The sequence below is a fragment of the Protopterus annectens genome, chromosome 12.part0, assembly GCF_019279795.1.
Source record: "Protopterus annectens isolate FY-2018-M chromosome 12.part0, PAN1.0, whole genome shotgun sequence".
In the NCBI taxonomy this organism is placed as follows: Eukaryota; Metazoa; Chordata; order Ceratodontiformes; family Protopteridae; genus Protopterus; species Protopterus annectens.
In genome coordinates, this window is record NC_056746.1 from 142,583,210 (window position 1) to 142,602,099 (window position 18,890).

At 39.4% G+C, this 18,890-nt stretch overlaps 1 protein-coding gene across 3 annotated transcripts in view; it reads left to right on the forward strand.

Annotated features, from left to right (window-relative positions):
* MYH11 (myosin heavy chain 11) overlaps positions 1-18,890 on the forward strand; it is a 547,944-nt gene that overhangs the window by 28,312 nt on the left and 500,742 nt on the right. For all 3 annotated transcript variants that reach the window (XM_044089163.1, XM_044089164.1, XM_044089165.1), the window contains exon 2: positions 17,752-18,124. In XM_044089163.1, coding sequence (XP_043945098.1) covers positions 17,774-18,124 — 351 coding nt within the window. In that variant the 5' untranslated portion in view covers positions 17,752-17,773. The remainder of the gene's footprint in view (positions 1-17,751; positions 18,125-18,890) is intronic.

Consider the following 18,890-nt stretch of genomic DNA (forward strand, 5'->3'; position numbering starts at 1 on the left):
GGCGGTATTTATACTACAAGGAGACATTTGGCCAGGGCGGTATTTATACTACAAGGAGACATTTGGCCAGGGTGGTATTTATACTACAAGGAGACATTTGGCCAGGGCGGTATTTATACTACAAGGAGACATTTGGCCAGGGCGGTATTTATACTACAAGGAGACATTTGGTCAGGGCGGTATTTATACTACAAGGAGACATTTGGTCAGGGCGGTATTTATACTACAAGGAGACATTTGGCCAGGGCGGTATTTATACTACAAGGAGACATTTGGCCAGGGCGGTATTTATACTACAAGGAGACATTTGGCCAGGGCTGTATTTATACTACAAGGAGACATTTGGCCAGGGCGGTATTTATACTACAAGGAGACATTTGGCCAGGGCGGTATTTATACTACAAGGAGACATTTGGCCAGGGCGGTATTTATACTACAAGGAGACATTTGGCCAGGTATTTATACTACAAGGAGACATTTGGTCAGGGCGGTATTTATACTACAAGGAGACATTTGGCCAGGGCGGTATTTATACTACAAGGAGACATTTGGCCAGGGCGGTATTTATACTACAAGGAGACGTTTGGCCAGGGCGGTATTTATACTACAAGGAGACGTTTGGCCAGGTATTTATACTACAAGGAGACGTTTGGCCAGGGCGGTATTTATACTACAAGGAGACATTTGGCCAGGGCGGTATTTATACTACAAGGAGACATTTGGCCAGGGCGGTATTTATACTACAAGGAGACATTTGGTCAGGGCGGTATTTATACTACAAGGAGACATTTGGTCAGGGCGGTATTTATACTACAAGGAGACATTTTGCCAGGGCAGTATTTATACTACAAGGAGACATTTGGCCAGAGCGGTATTTATACTACAAGGAGACATTTGGGCAGGGCGCCAGGGAACTTTCCTTGCTCTTTTTGATAGATGCTGTAGGATCTTTTTTCAGCCACCTGAGCTACCACCAAATCAAACAGATAGGACATCTGTTTAACATCTCTTCTGAAGGGTAACACACCCTAGAGTGGAGAGACTCCCTGCACACACACACGTCAGTGTCAGCAAGTGCAGACAGTCAAGGTAGGCAAGCTGTCCTTTGTAGTAGAACCCCCAGCCTTCTGCACCAAAGGCAGGTGTGCTACCTGTTGTACCACTGACACTTGTTCCTGATCAGCTAGATGTTTGCTAAGTAATGAAACCCATGATGGGTATAATACTTAAGGTCACAGCAAGAAGGGAAGCAGCTCTTGCATCCTGAGTAGGCATGTTGCTTGAATGTACTCAAAGCATTCAGGAAGCATGCAGTCAGTGACATGAAATGTACATGTTTCATATGATAATGCAGTCATTACACACTTCAGCCACATCATGAAAGAAGTATAGTGTATAGTTGTCACTATCATGGTATGTCAATTTAACATCATTTTTTTGGCACTAAAATAAGTCTAATGTGTGATTAGCTTTTACCCAGCTCCATTTGATAGGTGGATAAACTCCCATAATCCAGATGACCATGACCTGACTTTGGTCGTGCAGACTGGAGGAACTGACTGAACAGGGTTTCAGTGTGAGACCAATGCCAGCTTGTCCATCGTGGTGGAGTAAGTCAGTCTGGTCCACCACAGTACCGAGACCAAGCAGAGGCTTGGTGTTGCAACTAGGCAGCATGAAGGCTCAGGGATAAGCATTCACAAAGCAGTGTATTGGTGAACTGTAGCCTGGATTACCACATGTGCAGAAGCAAGTTCAGGTTAATTGCCATTATTGCAGGTGCCCCCACTTGTCCAGGTTGTTAAAGGGCATTAGGAATTAGAGTAAATGAAACAATGTGTTTATCAAGGAGGACACTGCTGCTGGACTTTACTTGTATAGTCCTCCACTCTGGGGGCAGTTAGGTGTTTCACTCTCAGTTAGGCATCCATCTGGATGTGGCTCCCTGTTGTGGGGTGGTAATGTGGATTCTTAGATAGAGGGATAAAGGAGGACTTCAACTGTCTGACTATTGATTAGACTGTTGAAGAAAATGATTCAGTAAAATAAAAAGGTGGATACGTGTTTCTTTTAAGGGAATGCCCTGTGTTTAGTTAGTTAGTTAGTTAGTTAGTTAGTTAGTTACTATAGAATGAATGCAAATTAATCCTTTTAAAATATTCCAAAAAAATAAATAAAACACTAGCAACACATATTATCTATGGTGTGGCAGAATCCCGGTCATATAGCTGAAATTTAAGACTGATAAATAATGAATGCCAGACAATTCTAAAATCCATGTTATAAAATGGATTGTACAACTTCAGTAATTTCACAGCTAACGAAACATCATAGAACTATGCATTTTTTTCTCACAAGCGAAGGGTTATATAGAGCTTTACAAGTTGCAATTAATTCAAAACTGTTCTTATGACAGCTTTTTATAAATGAGATAAGGAACCATAATTTAGACATGCAGATTGTAGGGAATGTGCCACATTTTTACATCATGAAGGAACTTCAAGTCATATAATGCTTTACAGGTACCAAAATATCCATTCCATGTCTGCAAAGAAGTAATGAGCTTTCAGATTTCTGTCCATCTATTGCTATATTCAGCTGCTTCTCAAGACATAAATCCTTAATTCCTTTGCAAGAGAAAGCATACCTAATGCACATGTAGTTATCATGTAGTGTTCAGTTTTATTTGCTACAAGAATCCATTTTGGAAATCTAATAATTATTTTTTTGGGGACAGAATATTCCATGAAAACTGTATGCCTAGATGTGAGACACTTGGCTTTTGGCATCAGGCTATCAAGCACCTTAACTATGCAAGTTCTACTGTATCCATGTATTGTTTTCTGCATAATGACTTTTTACTGCACTAGGACCCATGTGACCTGAAATGTTGTATTACTGTAGTACAAATACTAGAGGATGTGATGGCATAAAGAAGCTCACCAGAAAGCTTCCTGGTAGCTACTGATTTCTATCTAGCAGTTTCAGGATGGATGGATGGTCACTGAAACTGGAAACGTGATACTACAGCAGAGACATGTGAAAATGTGTTTAAAAAAGCTAAAACATAAATGTGAACAAAAGAAGATTTACAAAAACAATGGAGTATTGCACAACTGAATAGCATATGGTTCTGGTTTCTCCTGTTCTTCCTCCCTGTTATTTTATACCTCCACCAACCCATCCATTTGAAGCCTCCTTTTACCCTCCCCTCCTCTAGTTATCACTTTTCTCTACATTGTCCCAGTCATACATCAGCTTTCCTGCTGTAAATACTGTAGTCCTTCCTTATTGTCTGTCTGCAACAGTGGATCACTTCCTACATAAGAACTGTCAAGGTAGACAACTTGTTGTTTGTCTTTTCAGCTTTTCCCGGTTAGGGGTCACCACAGCGGAACTCCGGTCCGCTAATGATTGGCAGTAGATTTTTATTTATTTTTATTTTTTATTTAACATTTGTTGACCGGGAAAGTCCAACTAGGTTCCACAGATCCTGTTTTCAGCAGAGGCCCGGGGAGAAATGCTCCAGACGCATGTCTTTAGAATGTGGGAGGAAACCGGAGTACCCGGAGGAAACCTACACAAACGCAGGGAGAACATGCATACTCCGCACAGAAGGCACCCCGGCCAACAATCGAACCAGAGAACCTCTTGCTGTGAGACGACAGCATTAACCACTGCACCACTGCGCCGCCCATGGTGCCAAGTTGCCAGCCCAATGCCCAACCTTCAGCAAAGGCGCGCCCATTTACACATGTCTTTCGGAGGCCACTCGACTGCGAGGAGGATATGCGGACTCCTCACAGAAGGCGGAAATCGAACAGGAGAACCTCCTGCTGTGAGGCAACAACACTACCACTGTACCACCGCAGCTTGTGGTAGACAACTATCATTTGTAAATCCCTTTTTGTTGCTTATTAATGTAATACAGATATGCACAGCAGGTGTACACATTGTTTGCTGCTTATATGCATTAACTACATTTGCTGTTGTTCTATGATTTTTGTTTTGCAGGTCTCCAATGATATCCATATCTTCTTTGTAAAAGGGACACTAAATGCATATTAATTACTTGGTGAAAAAAAGGAAAAATAAAAATAAATACATAAATAACCAAAAAATAAGCAAATAAAGGGATGAATGGCAACATGCTGGCAGCATCATTTGCCACATGCATCCTTGTTGGTGGCTCTGTGAGCTGAACATGAGACTTTTCCTGGTATTTTCTATATTTATTCCCAAATCCATTTAATCATTATCGATGTAATCCATCTCTCTGTTTGCAAAACATTTTTTTATTTTGCATATCATAATAATTAAACACTCTGTTCATTATCCTCCTAAATTAACTTAACACAAGCTGTCAGTGTGTAATACTGTAAATGTATCAATGTGATACATCTGTAACAAACAAGAACACAAATCACACAGCAGTGATCTCACTTGTGATGCTCATAATCTACATTTGTAGAGGGCTGTTTTTTTTTTAGACCAGATGGTATGGAAGTAAGCTCTCCCTGAGCACACTGTTATCTGTGTTAACCTTTCTTCTTCAATTTGTTTTAATTTACTAGTGTGTGGAAGACCCTCTCACACAGCTGTTCAGATCCCTGCCACGGTCCTGCTCACAGACAGACAGATAGTGCCATCCCCAACTCCATATGTCCCTCATTGCACTTTTTTATATGAGACAACATTATCAAGACAACCCTTCATTGTCTCCCCCAAGGGCAGGGACTCCCCCTCTGATAAATATAGTCTTACTGGTCACTAATATGTGCCCTCTGGTGGCTCAAACAGTCAGTGTATCTTCAACAGAATAAGGACTGTTGCACTGCTAGAAGTTTGAGACTGAACTAAGCCCACTGCAGATGAGATAAGGCCCTAGCCTCCCTTTTTTTAAATGTTGCATCTTCCCATAGAAGGGCAGTGTGCATCATGATATCTCTCATACCCCATTTAATAGTGGCCCATTTAACAGTGGCCCTTGCTGCTAGCCCAATGACACTGGGGACAGCCATTGCCAGTGCACTTGCATCCTTGTCCATCTCCAAAGGTGGGCACTCAGTCTTCCACCTCCCTGGTTAGCCTTTCAGCCACTTGGGTTGGTCACTGAATTCTGGTGTTTGGCATCAGCGGCAGGGTCCAGTCGAAAACTATGTAAAGAAAATAATGGGCAGTTCTTCTGCACCAGTTATGGACTTGCAGTGGGCAGTATCCTATCAGCACATTGCAGTAACATACAAGACTGGGACAGGACTCTACTGGAGAGATTGTTTCAGACTTCGGTCAGGATAAGCTGATCACATACTTGTAGTACAACTGACCATAGTCAGCAGCATATCGGGTAATTTCCTCCCCATAAACTCACCCCAGAAACCTACTGGCATCACTACAGTCTTAAATATCTGGAACATGGTTTTGCCATAGTTTTAGCTGTTTCTCAAACTGTCTGACTTTATACCGAATTGTCTAATGTAGATTCCACTTAAAAATACCTGCCTTTTTATCTTGATTTTATTTGCTGGTTGCATTTTGAAACAAGGTGCAGAATTAAATTGTGCATAATTTATGAAATAAGGAAATTATTGTAAGCTGTGTTTTACTGCTCTATAGAAAATTGTGTTTAATTTAGCAACTTGTGTTCTGCGTAACAGACAATGGAATTATATGCAAATCTGGTAAATTAAAGACAAGTATTAGGGCAGTGCAGACTTGTCTCTATTGTAAAATAAGACCCATTGCTGAGGTTTCATTATATTCATTTCTTTGTTTGATACATATTCTGCAGATAATTATTATGGTGAGCCCACTAATTCCTATGTAAGGTGCTGTTACCTGCATTTATCTTTATTCTGTGATTTTCAATTCACTGTAGTTTAGGGAACTTAAAGGTAACCCCCCCCCGTTGGGAAAATTCAGAAGGCATTTTACATGTCTTGCCACAGATTATCAACACAAATACTTGCCCTTTTGCACATTTTTTGTATTACTGCCTTTTTGTCCAACATAAAATCTAAAGTTATACATTTTCTGAAAAACATACAAGATCTTTGCACCTGGCAGATTACCATGAGACTCAAGACTGATGTGACGCTATATTTGCTGGCTTAGATTACTGCACCAGATCTCTTCCCTGCTTTCCATTAACCGTAGTCTGCTTGGTTAGTCATTGCATAATCTGTTGCTTGGATTAGCTGCCTACATACCATTCTTTCTACCTGGGAAGGGAATTTGCAGGAGCATTATTGGTGAGAAATGCCTGTTAACTGTTCTTGATTTTCTAGAATTTTGCCTCAAAATGTCTGTGTGCATTCATAAAACAGTCTGTTGTGTGGCAAAGTAATGTGGGTTTCAGTCAACAAATAATGCCACACATTACAGGTACAGACTTCTTATTCTTCAGAAAATGCATGTTAACACATTATCATGCTAAGAATATTTTAATATTTTAAGAGTAGCGCTGATATATAAAGTCTCCCTGACTGAAAGTGTTTCTCCATTAATATCTGTGGCTTTGCTGTGACTCTGGACAAAGAAGTTGAGAAATAAAGTCAGAAATTTTGACTGGACACTTGATCATCTCCTAGAGTCTAATTCCAAGCCCACAGCTCAGTGCTAATTCATCCCTAGCTTCTATTATTCAAAACTGAGGTGTCATCAGTTGTTTAATTGAAAGTTACATTTATAAGTACCAGAGGTAGCTATACTGTTTGTCAAGTCCCGATAGGTATATAGGTTCACAGGTAAGTACTAGGCTAGCTGCCTCTGTGGGCCATTTTAAGCCTAACCAACTTCCCTTTTTGTGCTCAAAATAACCTATCCCATTTGGTTATAGATTGTCCTTACCCATCCCATGATCGATAATTATATATTACCCCTAATGAGAGTAACTGGGATCATACTGTAGACAATTTGAGGGGACCCTTGCATGGGATAAAGCATTTAGGAGCTACCTCTGTCTATTAGTAGTGCAGGGGACAGTCCTGGGGTAAATTCTCTGTTTTCCATCCACAAATCAAAGTTGCTCTTGAATATGGACAGGGATCGACTTTGTTTAGTGGATGGTGAGTCTGTCCCACAGCAGCAGCAGTATCCTCTGCAAGATGAACCTGTCCCTCCAAACTGTTCTGTTGATGTTGCAGTGGAGGTTTAGATCTGTAGACCAAGTATTTCTGATGCCATTTTACTTGCTGATGTGCAGAAAGTCCATCAGTAATGGTCACTGGTCACCTCTTGGCAGTCTGTAGGACACAGGGTATACATTAACAGACCATTTAACCAAATTTACAAAACTTCCCCAGAGGTTATGTGAGCTCAGAGGCTGGCATATTAAGTAAAAAGGTTCATGGGAGGTGAAGGCAGCTTGCCCCCCGACTCATTCAGGGCACTAAGGTCCTTTTTTTCTGGAAAATTTGACAAAATGGAATGCTGATGTATCACAGCTTGATGAATTGTATTATATCTGCACTGGAAGTTGCAAAAGGTAAAGGAACTGAATATGTCTTTTTGAGATTATGAGAGTAACAGCTCCCTTGTGCTGACACACACACACACACACACACACACACACACACACACACACACACACACACACACACACACACACACACACACACACACACACACACACACACACACACACACACACACACACACACACACACACACACACTCACAGACACACACACAGACACACAAACACACACACACACACACACACACACACACACACACACACACACACACACACACACTACAGCACTAGTTATTACAGCTCTCATATGTAACTGATTTTGCTTCAGAAATTTGTTGTACCTCTTTCTTCACAAAATGCATATTAATGTCTATTCTTTGATTTTATAAACATTTAAACTAAGCACTACCAGTATTTTAAAAATGGCAGATTAGTCCTGACATTGTCTCATCATTCCTGAAGAAAAGGGTTAAGAAATGAGTTAGGTATAATAGAAAAAAATGTATTCAGGCATTGCAATATTGTGAGTAATTATTTATTATAAACATTTCACACAGAATGGAAGTACAATCAAAAAGCATTATAGTACTGCAAACAACATTGGGAGAATGCACTATATAGGAAATACTGAGATGCTAAGGCCAGTGTTTAAGTTGTTTATTTCATGCATGCTGCAGCTGTGATCAATGCACTGCAAAGATCATCTGCCCTTCCTCTGAATGAAATATATTCTCAAAGTGGTAGCAGCAACTCCAATAGCAACAGATCACCATATTAAATTAGGAGGGTATAACTGTCCACCAGACCCCAGTGAACTAGCCACTTCCCCAAATTTGTCCTTGGTGTCCTGAGGGACCAGAGCAGCAGATGTCAACTGCAACTAGTTTCTGTCTGTGTGCTCTTTGACTGGTGACCAGTCATCCTTCTTCAATAGTAAACATTTGTGTACCTTTATGATTTAATTCTTAGCCAACCTATTGTTGCCTGGGGTGACCAAAGTATGTTAAAGTTGTTAGTCATGGTACTGGGTACCAAAGGAGGCTCCACCCCCTTCCAGTAAAAGCCTGTATCACTTTTCAGCCTCCCTCTTTGTACCTTCATAGTGTGTTTTTCACATATCTTAGAATGCACCAACTTTGAAGTCTGTAGATTTTGTTGAAGTACTAGGTGTCACGCCCTTGCACTGGCCCAGTAATCAAGGAGCCTCAATCCTCACCACTGACAACAGTGAGGGACACAATGGGAGGATGGCAACGCACAGTAAAGTACAATTTCCCTTAAGAGCACACAGAGATCACAGTCAGTCTGGGGCTGGTTTCTCCCTCTTTCTCCAGATACCCAATAAGACTCCCCCCCTGGCTCAGCTATAGGATTGAGATCTCAGCTGAGTGGTCAAGCCAAAACCTCCAGCAGCCTCTCTGTCCAACCAGTGCTTCATATCCCTGCCCAAGTAGCTGACGCACACAGACACACATACACACACACACACACACACACACACACACACACACACACACACACACACACACACACACACACAGACACACACACACACTTTGAGATCTGATTGATATACAAACACATGCACACACCTGGGAAAGGCTGGCAGAGGTTTACTAGCTATGTCACCAACCACTCTTTATCAGCTACTCTATGGTCCTTAGCAAAGGGTGTCCAATCCTACTGTGTAATGTTACTATTAATCCAAATGGTAGTTTTGACCAAGCACCAGGCTATTTAGGAGTGGCCTGTACAGTCTCCCCAAGTACATATGCAAATACTCCAAGAGCTTAAATATGTCTCGCAAATATCAGCCACAAAGTTAGGTTTAAATATATTTAATAATAAATTAACAAAACAATACTCAGAAAACAAACACAGTTACTTCAGAGTCCAAAATCACAGGAAGTATTTAAAACAACATTGCAGGACAGTCTCAAATACATACAGAAAACATATAAACTAATTTTAACTATATTCCTGTCTATAATTAAAAGAGATACTATGCCCTAAATCTTACTAACAGACAGTGCAGATGTAGTGCTGATGAGTGGATGTTTCCAGGTCAAAGGCAAAATACAAAATGGACAGTCTGTCTCTGAGAGAGTTCTTTAATATCAAACATTACTGCTGGGCCAGCTTGGATGACATCACTCTTTGTCACCTGACTTCAGTTCCCAGGCTAAACAGAAACTTAACAGAATTTAACATCTCTGTGTGAGAGTACATAGCCCTCAGATCTTTGCAACTGCTGGAAGACATAAAACAATAAAACACTTACAAAACAATGCAGAAGGCACCCTAGTTTTAGACATCCTTTCTCCTTGCTGCATTGAAACTAACTTTTATAACACAATCGTAAAATAATTTAATTTCAACTTATTTTCTCGAAGTTTTGCAAGTTAATCTTCTGTGTTCCAGCAGGGTACACTGAGGATACATCTTAGCTCGGTACATGGCATACAGTTCTGTATAAATTATATCAATATTCACAAATGACATAAAATTATTTACAAAAGTCCAGATAGCTGGGCTGGCAGTGTCACACTTGCTATCATATTCCTTTCTGCCTCCTTCTATCAAGAATACCGAATAATGTACTTTTTCCCTTGTATGTTTCCCTTTGAAGGACAAGCATATGTTGTGCAGCCTTGTTTTCCACTATCTATGAATACATCTTGGTGAAAATTCAGCCAATAATAGTGGACAGTAAGCTTGGCTCTGTGGTGCAGAAGGATGGAGCCCTTATTGTGACCCAGCTGACTGGTATACAGACCAGCACTGGAGGACTCAGGCATGGAGGGAACAAGGCTCATCCATCTCAGGAATTATGAACTTATGAACAAGATAATATAAATGTTAAACAGTGCTCTGTCATTAAGATAATTGTTTCTCTTACAAGGTCACCAGGGTGGCAAGGTTCAAGTGGACTCCAAGGTGACCTCTTGACAGAATAACACTGTTGTGTGTGGTAGAGGACAGACTGTTAACTCCTGTATAATTTAATCTATTTTTATGTCATGATGACAATGACATTAAATAGTGCAGACAGTAAAGATATTCTAAATAGAAAGGAAAATGTGTTACCCAACATGGCTGTAATCAAAACTACCATTCATGATTTTTATTTGTTTGCTTGTTTATTAAACATTTAGTCCTACCATGGTACTGCCATCCTGAGCCTATGTCTGGAAATGCAGGCTTCAACAAATCACAGTGCACATGACTCCAGAACTCCAGTGCACAGAATACACATACATACCTCTTGACGTCTTAGCACAACAAATATGGACAAAGCCTAAAATAATGGGAGGGGGGACTAAGCACTAAAATAAGGACAGATTTTAAATATTGCTCTTACAAGGTTAGAAGGTTGATAAAATAACAGGATTTTTGTTAACATGCATATTTATGAAGGACATGAAGTCTGAAACTTGAATGCTGCATCATTAAATTACTTCAGTCTTTAGTAATTTGCCAGAAAAAAAAACACATTTTATGACAAACAGACCAAAATATGAGGCAAAAATTTGAATATTCTGTGAAAATATGGACAGTTGAAAGGTACACAAACCTCTGCAAAACTATTTTCCTATACCACTGTAACAAACTCACTAATCTGCCAGCCAGCTCTAAATATGTTTTTTTTTTCCAAAGTGACCTTCAAACCCTTTGCGTTCCTCTAAACATTTTCAAGGTATTTGCAGCATAGGATTTCATATTTTCCTTCAGCAGCACAATCAAACTATTAGCCTTCTATGAGAGAGAGAACGAATAAGGAATTTCAAAATGTCTACACTAGAAATCACACTCAGAGTTTCTACTTATTTGTAGATGTAGCGGAGCAAAAAAAAGCTTATTGCTTAAGTGAATGGTGTTAACCACTGTATGCATATCTTCCTCCCAGCCCCAATCTAAATATTTTCTAAACTTAACGCAATCCTGATATTTTCAGATGGATCTTGTGAAATTAGAAGAAGTATGAACATTTAAAGTTTGTTGAAATACTGTAAATGATTTTAGCAATAGCATCATACACATAGTCTTAATGTAAAATGTATACATGGAAAAATGTTAACAAAGGTCCACACTTGACATCAAGATGTCTTAGGTATCATTGAAACATTCTATATTGGCAACATAAAACAAAAGGCCATTGTTTAAGGAAATCACTAGCTATTTAAAATAATCTCATAAACAGATCAAACGTTATTACTACAGTTCTATGGATGAAACTTGTAATAAAAATATCAATTCCACCCTGGAAAAAATGCTATTTTTTAGTTATCATTGCTGAAAACCTTGTCAAATCTACTTCATTTACAGCATGTTGTAGTTACTGGTTATTTTCACAGTCTTAACAAGTCTGTAGATCCATTTTAATTACCAAAGTAAAATAATGCACACATTTAATTAAAAAAAATTGTACTGCATGGAATTTAATTGACATTCATCATTTTAACTGCTGCAGTAGCCCTTAGGCTATATGGATTATTTCCTGCCCAGGAAACAATGTCTGGCCAGCTTCAAAAAGTTAAGAGCTTCATTTCTGACAGATAAGACATGCTTGGGAAAATCCTCCACTTAGAAATGAATGCTCTTTAAAAAAAATAGCATTGTGTTTATTTTTTTCATTAAAAGCAGTATTTCCCCTTTAAGAGCCCCAGTATTTTTTCAGAGCATCATTTTCTTTTAGAGACTGCTATTTTTAGCTTAGAGTGTTTATTAATGTATTTTGGGCTAATTTTGTGAACTATTGTGTACTGCTTTTCTAAACTTTGAACTTTATGGTAAAGGTGTAATGCTTATGCTCATGTTGTGACAACCTACCTGCCATTTTGATTTTCTCAGTGTGCGTGTACAGGTTTCTGAACAGTACTGACAGGAGAATTATTTTCTACCTTTACAATTTGGGAAAGTGTTATGAATATAAAAGCGCTGCTTGTGAACGTTCAGTGGCAACTTACCTTCAGACTGGCTCACTCTAGCTACCATTACCGCAGTTGATGCTTCTTCACTGGTTACAGCATGAATACTTATACCAATTCGGCTGGCTGTTCTCCCAAAGTACCTGGAAAGAAAAAAAAAATCATTAACCAAGGAGTCCTTCTCATTGTTATAGATTCAGTCTACACCTCAGCTGACAGTGGATGAACCTGCAATGGCTGTTGGTTGTTCCTCAGACCACTCACTTCCTTCTCTGGCTTCTTTTGATGTAGTCCTTTTGGCCATCATGAACCAGGGGGGTCAGCCATGTCCTCTGTCCTAGTGCTCAATGTGGGCATGGCAGAACCATCTTCTCTGGGTCTATTAGACACTCCAGGACATCCTTCTTGGGGTAGCCAGGGCAAGAAACCATTAGACCGGGCAGGTAACCCTACTTCCATATGGTCATGTTATGCTGGAACTCCAGAACTAAAAAAAAGTTAAGCATTGTACTTCTGATGAAGTTATTACTGCAATAGAGAGGCATTACAGGCAAAAAATCTTGATATGCAGAATACTTTACAGATGGGCATCCCCTGTAAAATTATTCCTGAGGAAACATGGTCTGACGATTTGATTTCACTCAGATAGGGCTTCATCCCCTGTAGATTCCTAAGCCCAATCCTCTGATTGGGAGGAAAAATTTTAATTCTTATCCTCATCTGGAGGAATTTTCTTCTAATTAGACCTTTGCCATGATAAATTAGGTATGTTGTGGGAAAAATGGATATTCTTCATGAACTGAGGAGATATGATATGGTACAAATGGATATACCTCATTCCTATCGTGCCCCTCGTATACTGCCAGCCCTGGAGGACATGTTGAATGCTGCCTGTACCTTATCCTGATGCCCAACCGTCAGTCCCTAAAAAATAAGCTATATGAGGCACTGTAGGCATTCGCATTTATGTGGAAATGTATGCTCTATCATAGGGAATTAATTCCACTTTTCATACAGAAAGATCTTTTTTGAACCAATCTGTTTCTGCCCTTTCTTATTTATGTTTTGCAGAATGTTTATGATTGTGCAGATACTGTGTCCAGGGCCCCTGCTACTGCTACAGTGTTGTGAAGTTATGTTTGGGTACTTAACCAAAGTTTGTTGATAGGTTAAAATCTGAAATCTTGGATTCAGCTTTAGATAGCAATTTATTGTTTGGGCCATTTCTTGCAAATAAAATGAAAAAAAAAGAGATTGTCTAAGCATAAAAAATAGGTGGTCTTTCAGAAAAATGGATAGATCAACAGTACAAAATGACTATGCCAGCATTCCTTACTCCCTCACCCCAGCCAAAACCACTATAAATCTGCCCCTCCCCCAAAGAAATGGCCCTCTCTATTCGTGTTTGGCATAAGATTGTTTCAGAATCCTGGGTGTTAAAAGTGTTGCAGTAGGGTTACAGATAGCACTGGATACAAAAAACTCCTTTCAATCGACTACCTAGCCAGAATCCAAACCAAACAGAATTTTTTCCTCAGGTTCTTTCATCTTTATATGTCCAGAGAGTCATAGAACCAGTACCTTTAACCCAAAAGGGCAAATGTTTCTATTCCAGAATGTTTCTGGTACCAAAGAAAAAGACATATTGGAGACCATTACTGCATCTTTCATTTCTAAATATGTGCATTAGAGTTCCAAAGTTCAAAACGTTGACCTTACAAAACCTGTTGCCCCTCATTCCTCACATGAGTTACTTGGTAACTCTAGACCTAAAAGATGCTTACTACCATATTCCATTAGCCACAGGCTTCAGGAAAGTTCTAAGTTTCTCTGTTTCTGGGTCACATTATCAGTTCTCTGCATTAAATTTTGGTTTATATAAAGTTCAGAGGCTATTCACAAAATGACTGTCCCCAGTCAAAGCTTACTGCAGACTAAATGTCATTCACATTTCTCCTTATTTAGATGACTTACTTATCTTTACAGAGTTCTCATCCAGAGTCAAGAGTCATTAGCAGGGATTATGCCTCTTTTGGCCAATCTGGACTTCCAGATAAATCACCAGTCAAGGTAAGCACAAACGTCCAGATAAATATTGCAAAACCCTCCTTAACTCTGTCTCACAAGATTATGCTTCTGGGATGCCTTATAGATTCCTCTCTTCAAAACGCCTTTTTAACACAAAACAATGTGGTTCTTTATCTGGTATTTTTTCCTGAACATATCCAATCAATCTCAGGCTTCTGCAAGATAATTTCTGAGGATCCCAGGTTTCATGGCTTCTACGATTCTCATGATATCCCTTGCCAGATTACTCATGAAAAAAGTGCATGGACCCAGCATCTGCAGTCTCTGGGGTATCAGATTCCAATTTGGGCTTTATAAAACAGAACTGCATTGATGGGGACAATATGTTCAACTAATTACAGCTTTCCTGTTCTCTCCTTAGACACCACACCAATCTCTCATCACAGAAGCATCATATTTTGGTTAGGGAGTAGTTTTCAGAGGGGTAAAGGTGCAAGATCTGTGGAATGCTTCAGACAGACCAGATCACATCAGTTGAAAAGAGACATTGGCTGTGATCCATGCCTTGAAGTTCCTCCATCACCTCTGGCCCTCAGGACCTCTTCTAGTGATTACAGATAGTACCACATTCATGTGGTATATCAACAAGCATGGTGATACAAAGCTGTACGTCCTATGCAGGCTGACATTGATGGCTTGGCAAGTATCTCGTCAGCATTTTAACCCTGTAACCATCTCACATTCCATTAGAACAAAATATAGTGGCAGGCCAGGAACAGGACAGACCCCCCACCCCCCACCCCCACCCTTACAAATGGAAATTGAATCAGGGGTCTTCCAGGAATTGATTTAGTTGTGGGGGATCTGTTGATCTCCTTATAAAACAGACAACTAAAAAGACATTTCCATGGTTCCTTACAAACAAGCTTAGAAATTAAATTTAATTTCTGCATTTCCACCCTTTCATTGATATCCAGGGTTATTCTGAAGATTCAAAAGGATACTTCAGAAATAACAGTGGTGACCCCTTTTGGCCCAGACAACATTGGCTCTCACTTCTTATGGAATCAACCAAGGGCAATCACAAGCTTCCTCACAAACTGGATCTACTCACATAAGACAGGAGTTTGATACACCTTAATATCAATAAACTTCAACTGACTGTCTGAATGATTCAGTTTCAATACCCTTTAGGCACTTATTTCATGAGGACATTCTGCAGGTACTAAAGAAGCAACAAAGCCTGCTACTAGAAAATTCTATGTTGGTAAGTTGAAGCAGTTTTCTAGATGGTGCCTAACCAATAACCAGGGGCCCATTAGGGATTTTGTACCACTGGTGCTCAAATATTTGTGTGACAACTTGCCTCTAGCCTCACTTATTAGTCTGCAAAGGTTCATCTTGCAGCCATTTCAGCATATCTGCCCATAGAGCCTCATCTTTCTTGTTTATTGTGAAACAGTTTCTGAAAAGAGTTTTTCTCACCTGAAACTTCTTGTAAACAGGTTGCTCCTCTCTGAGATCTCAGCTTTGTGCTGTAGGTATTTACTATGTCACCTTTTGAACCTACCCATCAAGCTGATTTAACGTTCTTGACTGCACTTATTGTTGCTCTGACATCTGCAAGAGGAGCATCTGAGCTGCAAGCTCTCATTATGGGTGAATCCTATCGGATTTCCCTAGGGATAGGTTCTAAAAACCCTCATTCATGCCAGAGTTGTTTCACAGTTTACTTTGAATCAACCTATCAGTTTCTCAGGTTTATACCCTGAGCCTAAAAGCCAGGAAGAACAGATTCAGCATACTTTGGACATTCACAGGCATCTCAGGAACTATCTAGACAGAACTAAGCCATTTACAAAAGCTTATCAGCTATTTATTTCTTATCAAAAGGCAACAAAGAGACACCCCGAGTCTCAATAGACAATTTCCAGGTGCTTGACCTCAACTGTTGTTTTTTGTTATTGTAACCATGGCAAATCCATTTCAGGCAGTAACAAGGCACATCCCACTAGAGCCTTGTCTTCTTATGTGGCATTCTGGAAAGGGGTAAACTGCAGAAGCATTCTAGAGACAACTACATTCTCTATGCATACCAGTATAAAGCATTATATAATGGATTGCTCTTCTAGGTCCAGGTCAAACTTTGCTAGGACCATTTGTGTAACTTACCCATAACAGTAGATGTTGGAATTTCTCACTGCTGCAGTAGCTGCACTCACCTGCCACCTCCCTATATAAAGTAGGGCTGCATATGCTTCTACTTTATATGTTTTATTGTTATTATTAGTTGGTTGTGTCAGGATTGTTAGGCTCTCCTCTCTTTGTATGGGGCAAGAAAGTGCTGAAGAAATCTTTACTCCGACTGCTGATTTCCTGCAATGAGATTAGCCAATCAGCAGTCAGAGTGAAGGAGTGGAGGGGGGCAGAGCTTTTTGGCACTGTCCTGTCATTGTTTCTTGGGCAAGAAACAACCTATATGATCTGAAGGCTATTGCAGCAGTGAGGAATTTGAACATCTGTTATTATGGGCAAGTGGAACTTACCCGACTGTACGTTTTAGTCCATATAAATATTGAAGAGTGTATAAATAACTTTTAGTAAATAAAAGTTATCGTCAAATTTAGGTGAGAATTTTTATTGTACTGTTGCTGAGAACTGCTTTTGACCTTTGAAAATTTGGACTGTGCAGGTAATGGAGATGCAAAGTCTGTGGGAGATGATAATATACCTGCAGCTGGTTTACTGTCCCCCTAAATGTTTCCTGTTGTCTGCTTATTGAAAATATTTATACATAAATACTATACAAGCAAGTCATATCTTGTCCATAGATTGCCCAATTAACTGTTTTCTGATAAGTGTTAATCTCTTAAAAAGACACATGACAACCCATGTAAACAAAGGAGGACTGTTTTGTGGGAAATGAATATTTCTTATTTTTGATTACTTCTTATCAAACAAGACACACTAGGCGAAAATGCTTCTTTTCATGGATGACTTGGGGAGTCTAGATTGGTTAAGAGATTTACTTAGAATCACAAAGCATACATTTAGAAGGTAGTCAGAGGCTGGTATACATAATAATATCTTGTTGTATCTTATAGGTTTAAGCCTATGGTTTATAGATCCTTAAACTTGACAGTCTCTGTTACATATGAAAAATACTCTGTTTTGTGGGAAAGTCTGAAAACTAAGTGATCCTCCATAAAAGCAATAAGACTGTCCGCATGCTGTACGTCAGCCAGCATTTCACACTTGCTCTACCTGCTTTTTAGTCAATGTTTATAGCGGCTGTAAACATTGTTTATTTCATTACAGGTCACTGCTGAATCAAATCACTATGTCAGCGAAAACAGCTACTCAGCTAGGGGATGATGAGAAGTTTCTGTTTGTGGACAAAAACCTATTCAGCAATCCCCTGGCCCAAGCAGACTGGTCAGCGAAAAAGTTAGTTTGGATACCCTCTGAAAAACATGGGTTTGAAGCCGCAAGTATTAAAGAGGAAAAGGGGGATGAAGTTATTGTTGAACTGGCTGAAAACGGGAAGAAAATTACAGTCAACAAGGATGACGTTCAAAAAATGAATCCCCCGAAATTCTCAAAAGTTGAGGACATGGCTGAGCTAACTTGTCTGAATGAGGCCTCTGTGTTGCATAACTTGAGGGAGCGGTACTTCTCTGGACTCATTTATGTGAGTACTATCAATTTTTGGTGATTAAGATTTGTGCATGAAATGTGTATTGCAAAATGAGGCAGAGAAATCCTTCTCTGTGAAGGGTAGAAACTGATCACATGATCGTGGGGAGATTCTATTCCCTCGTGGCTATGTAAAAAAAGGATCTTGGCAATGTAAGCTATGATACCGACAGATTACATTTTCAGTAATAAAGTTGGATTATTTTGTACTGTAATAAACAGAAGGTTCTGTATTTTACTGTTTAGAAGATTCTTCTATTTAGAAGGAGCTCAAATTTTAATTACCACTTTAGATCAAGGTGAACCACAGTTCTTTATTCTATAACCAGTACTTCTAAATGTTGAAAAGGTGATCATGCATATTGATATTTCCCAATGAATATAGATTTTTTTTTTTGCCTTGATGACTATATTTTCTGGTTAGTGAGGAACTATGAATAATACAAAATGTTAATTAAACTGTATGGGTTCCTCACAAAAAGAGAGGACACTTACATATATGTGATACCAGTAATCAGCTTCTTGGCAGAGAGAGAAAAGGTTATAGCAAACAGAAAGTACAGGAACTTGTAGAACAACAAAGTTCTTCAAATGTCCTGTTTGTTTTCTTTTTGTTATCATGTTTTAGTGCATGATTTGTAAGTAATGAGTCAGAAATATCTCCTTTTCTTTAGCTCCATTTGTAGGTTTTAGCAGGCTTAGGTGGTAAGAATGTAAAATATTCTGGCATTTGGACTGAGCATTTAATGCAATACTAGTTA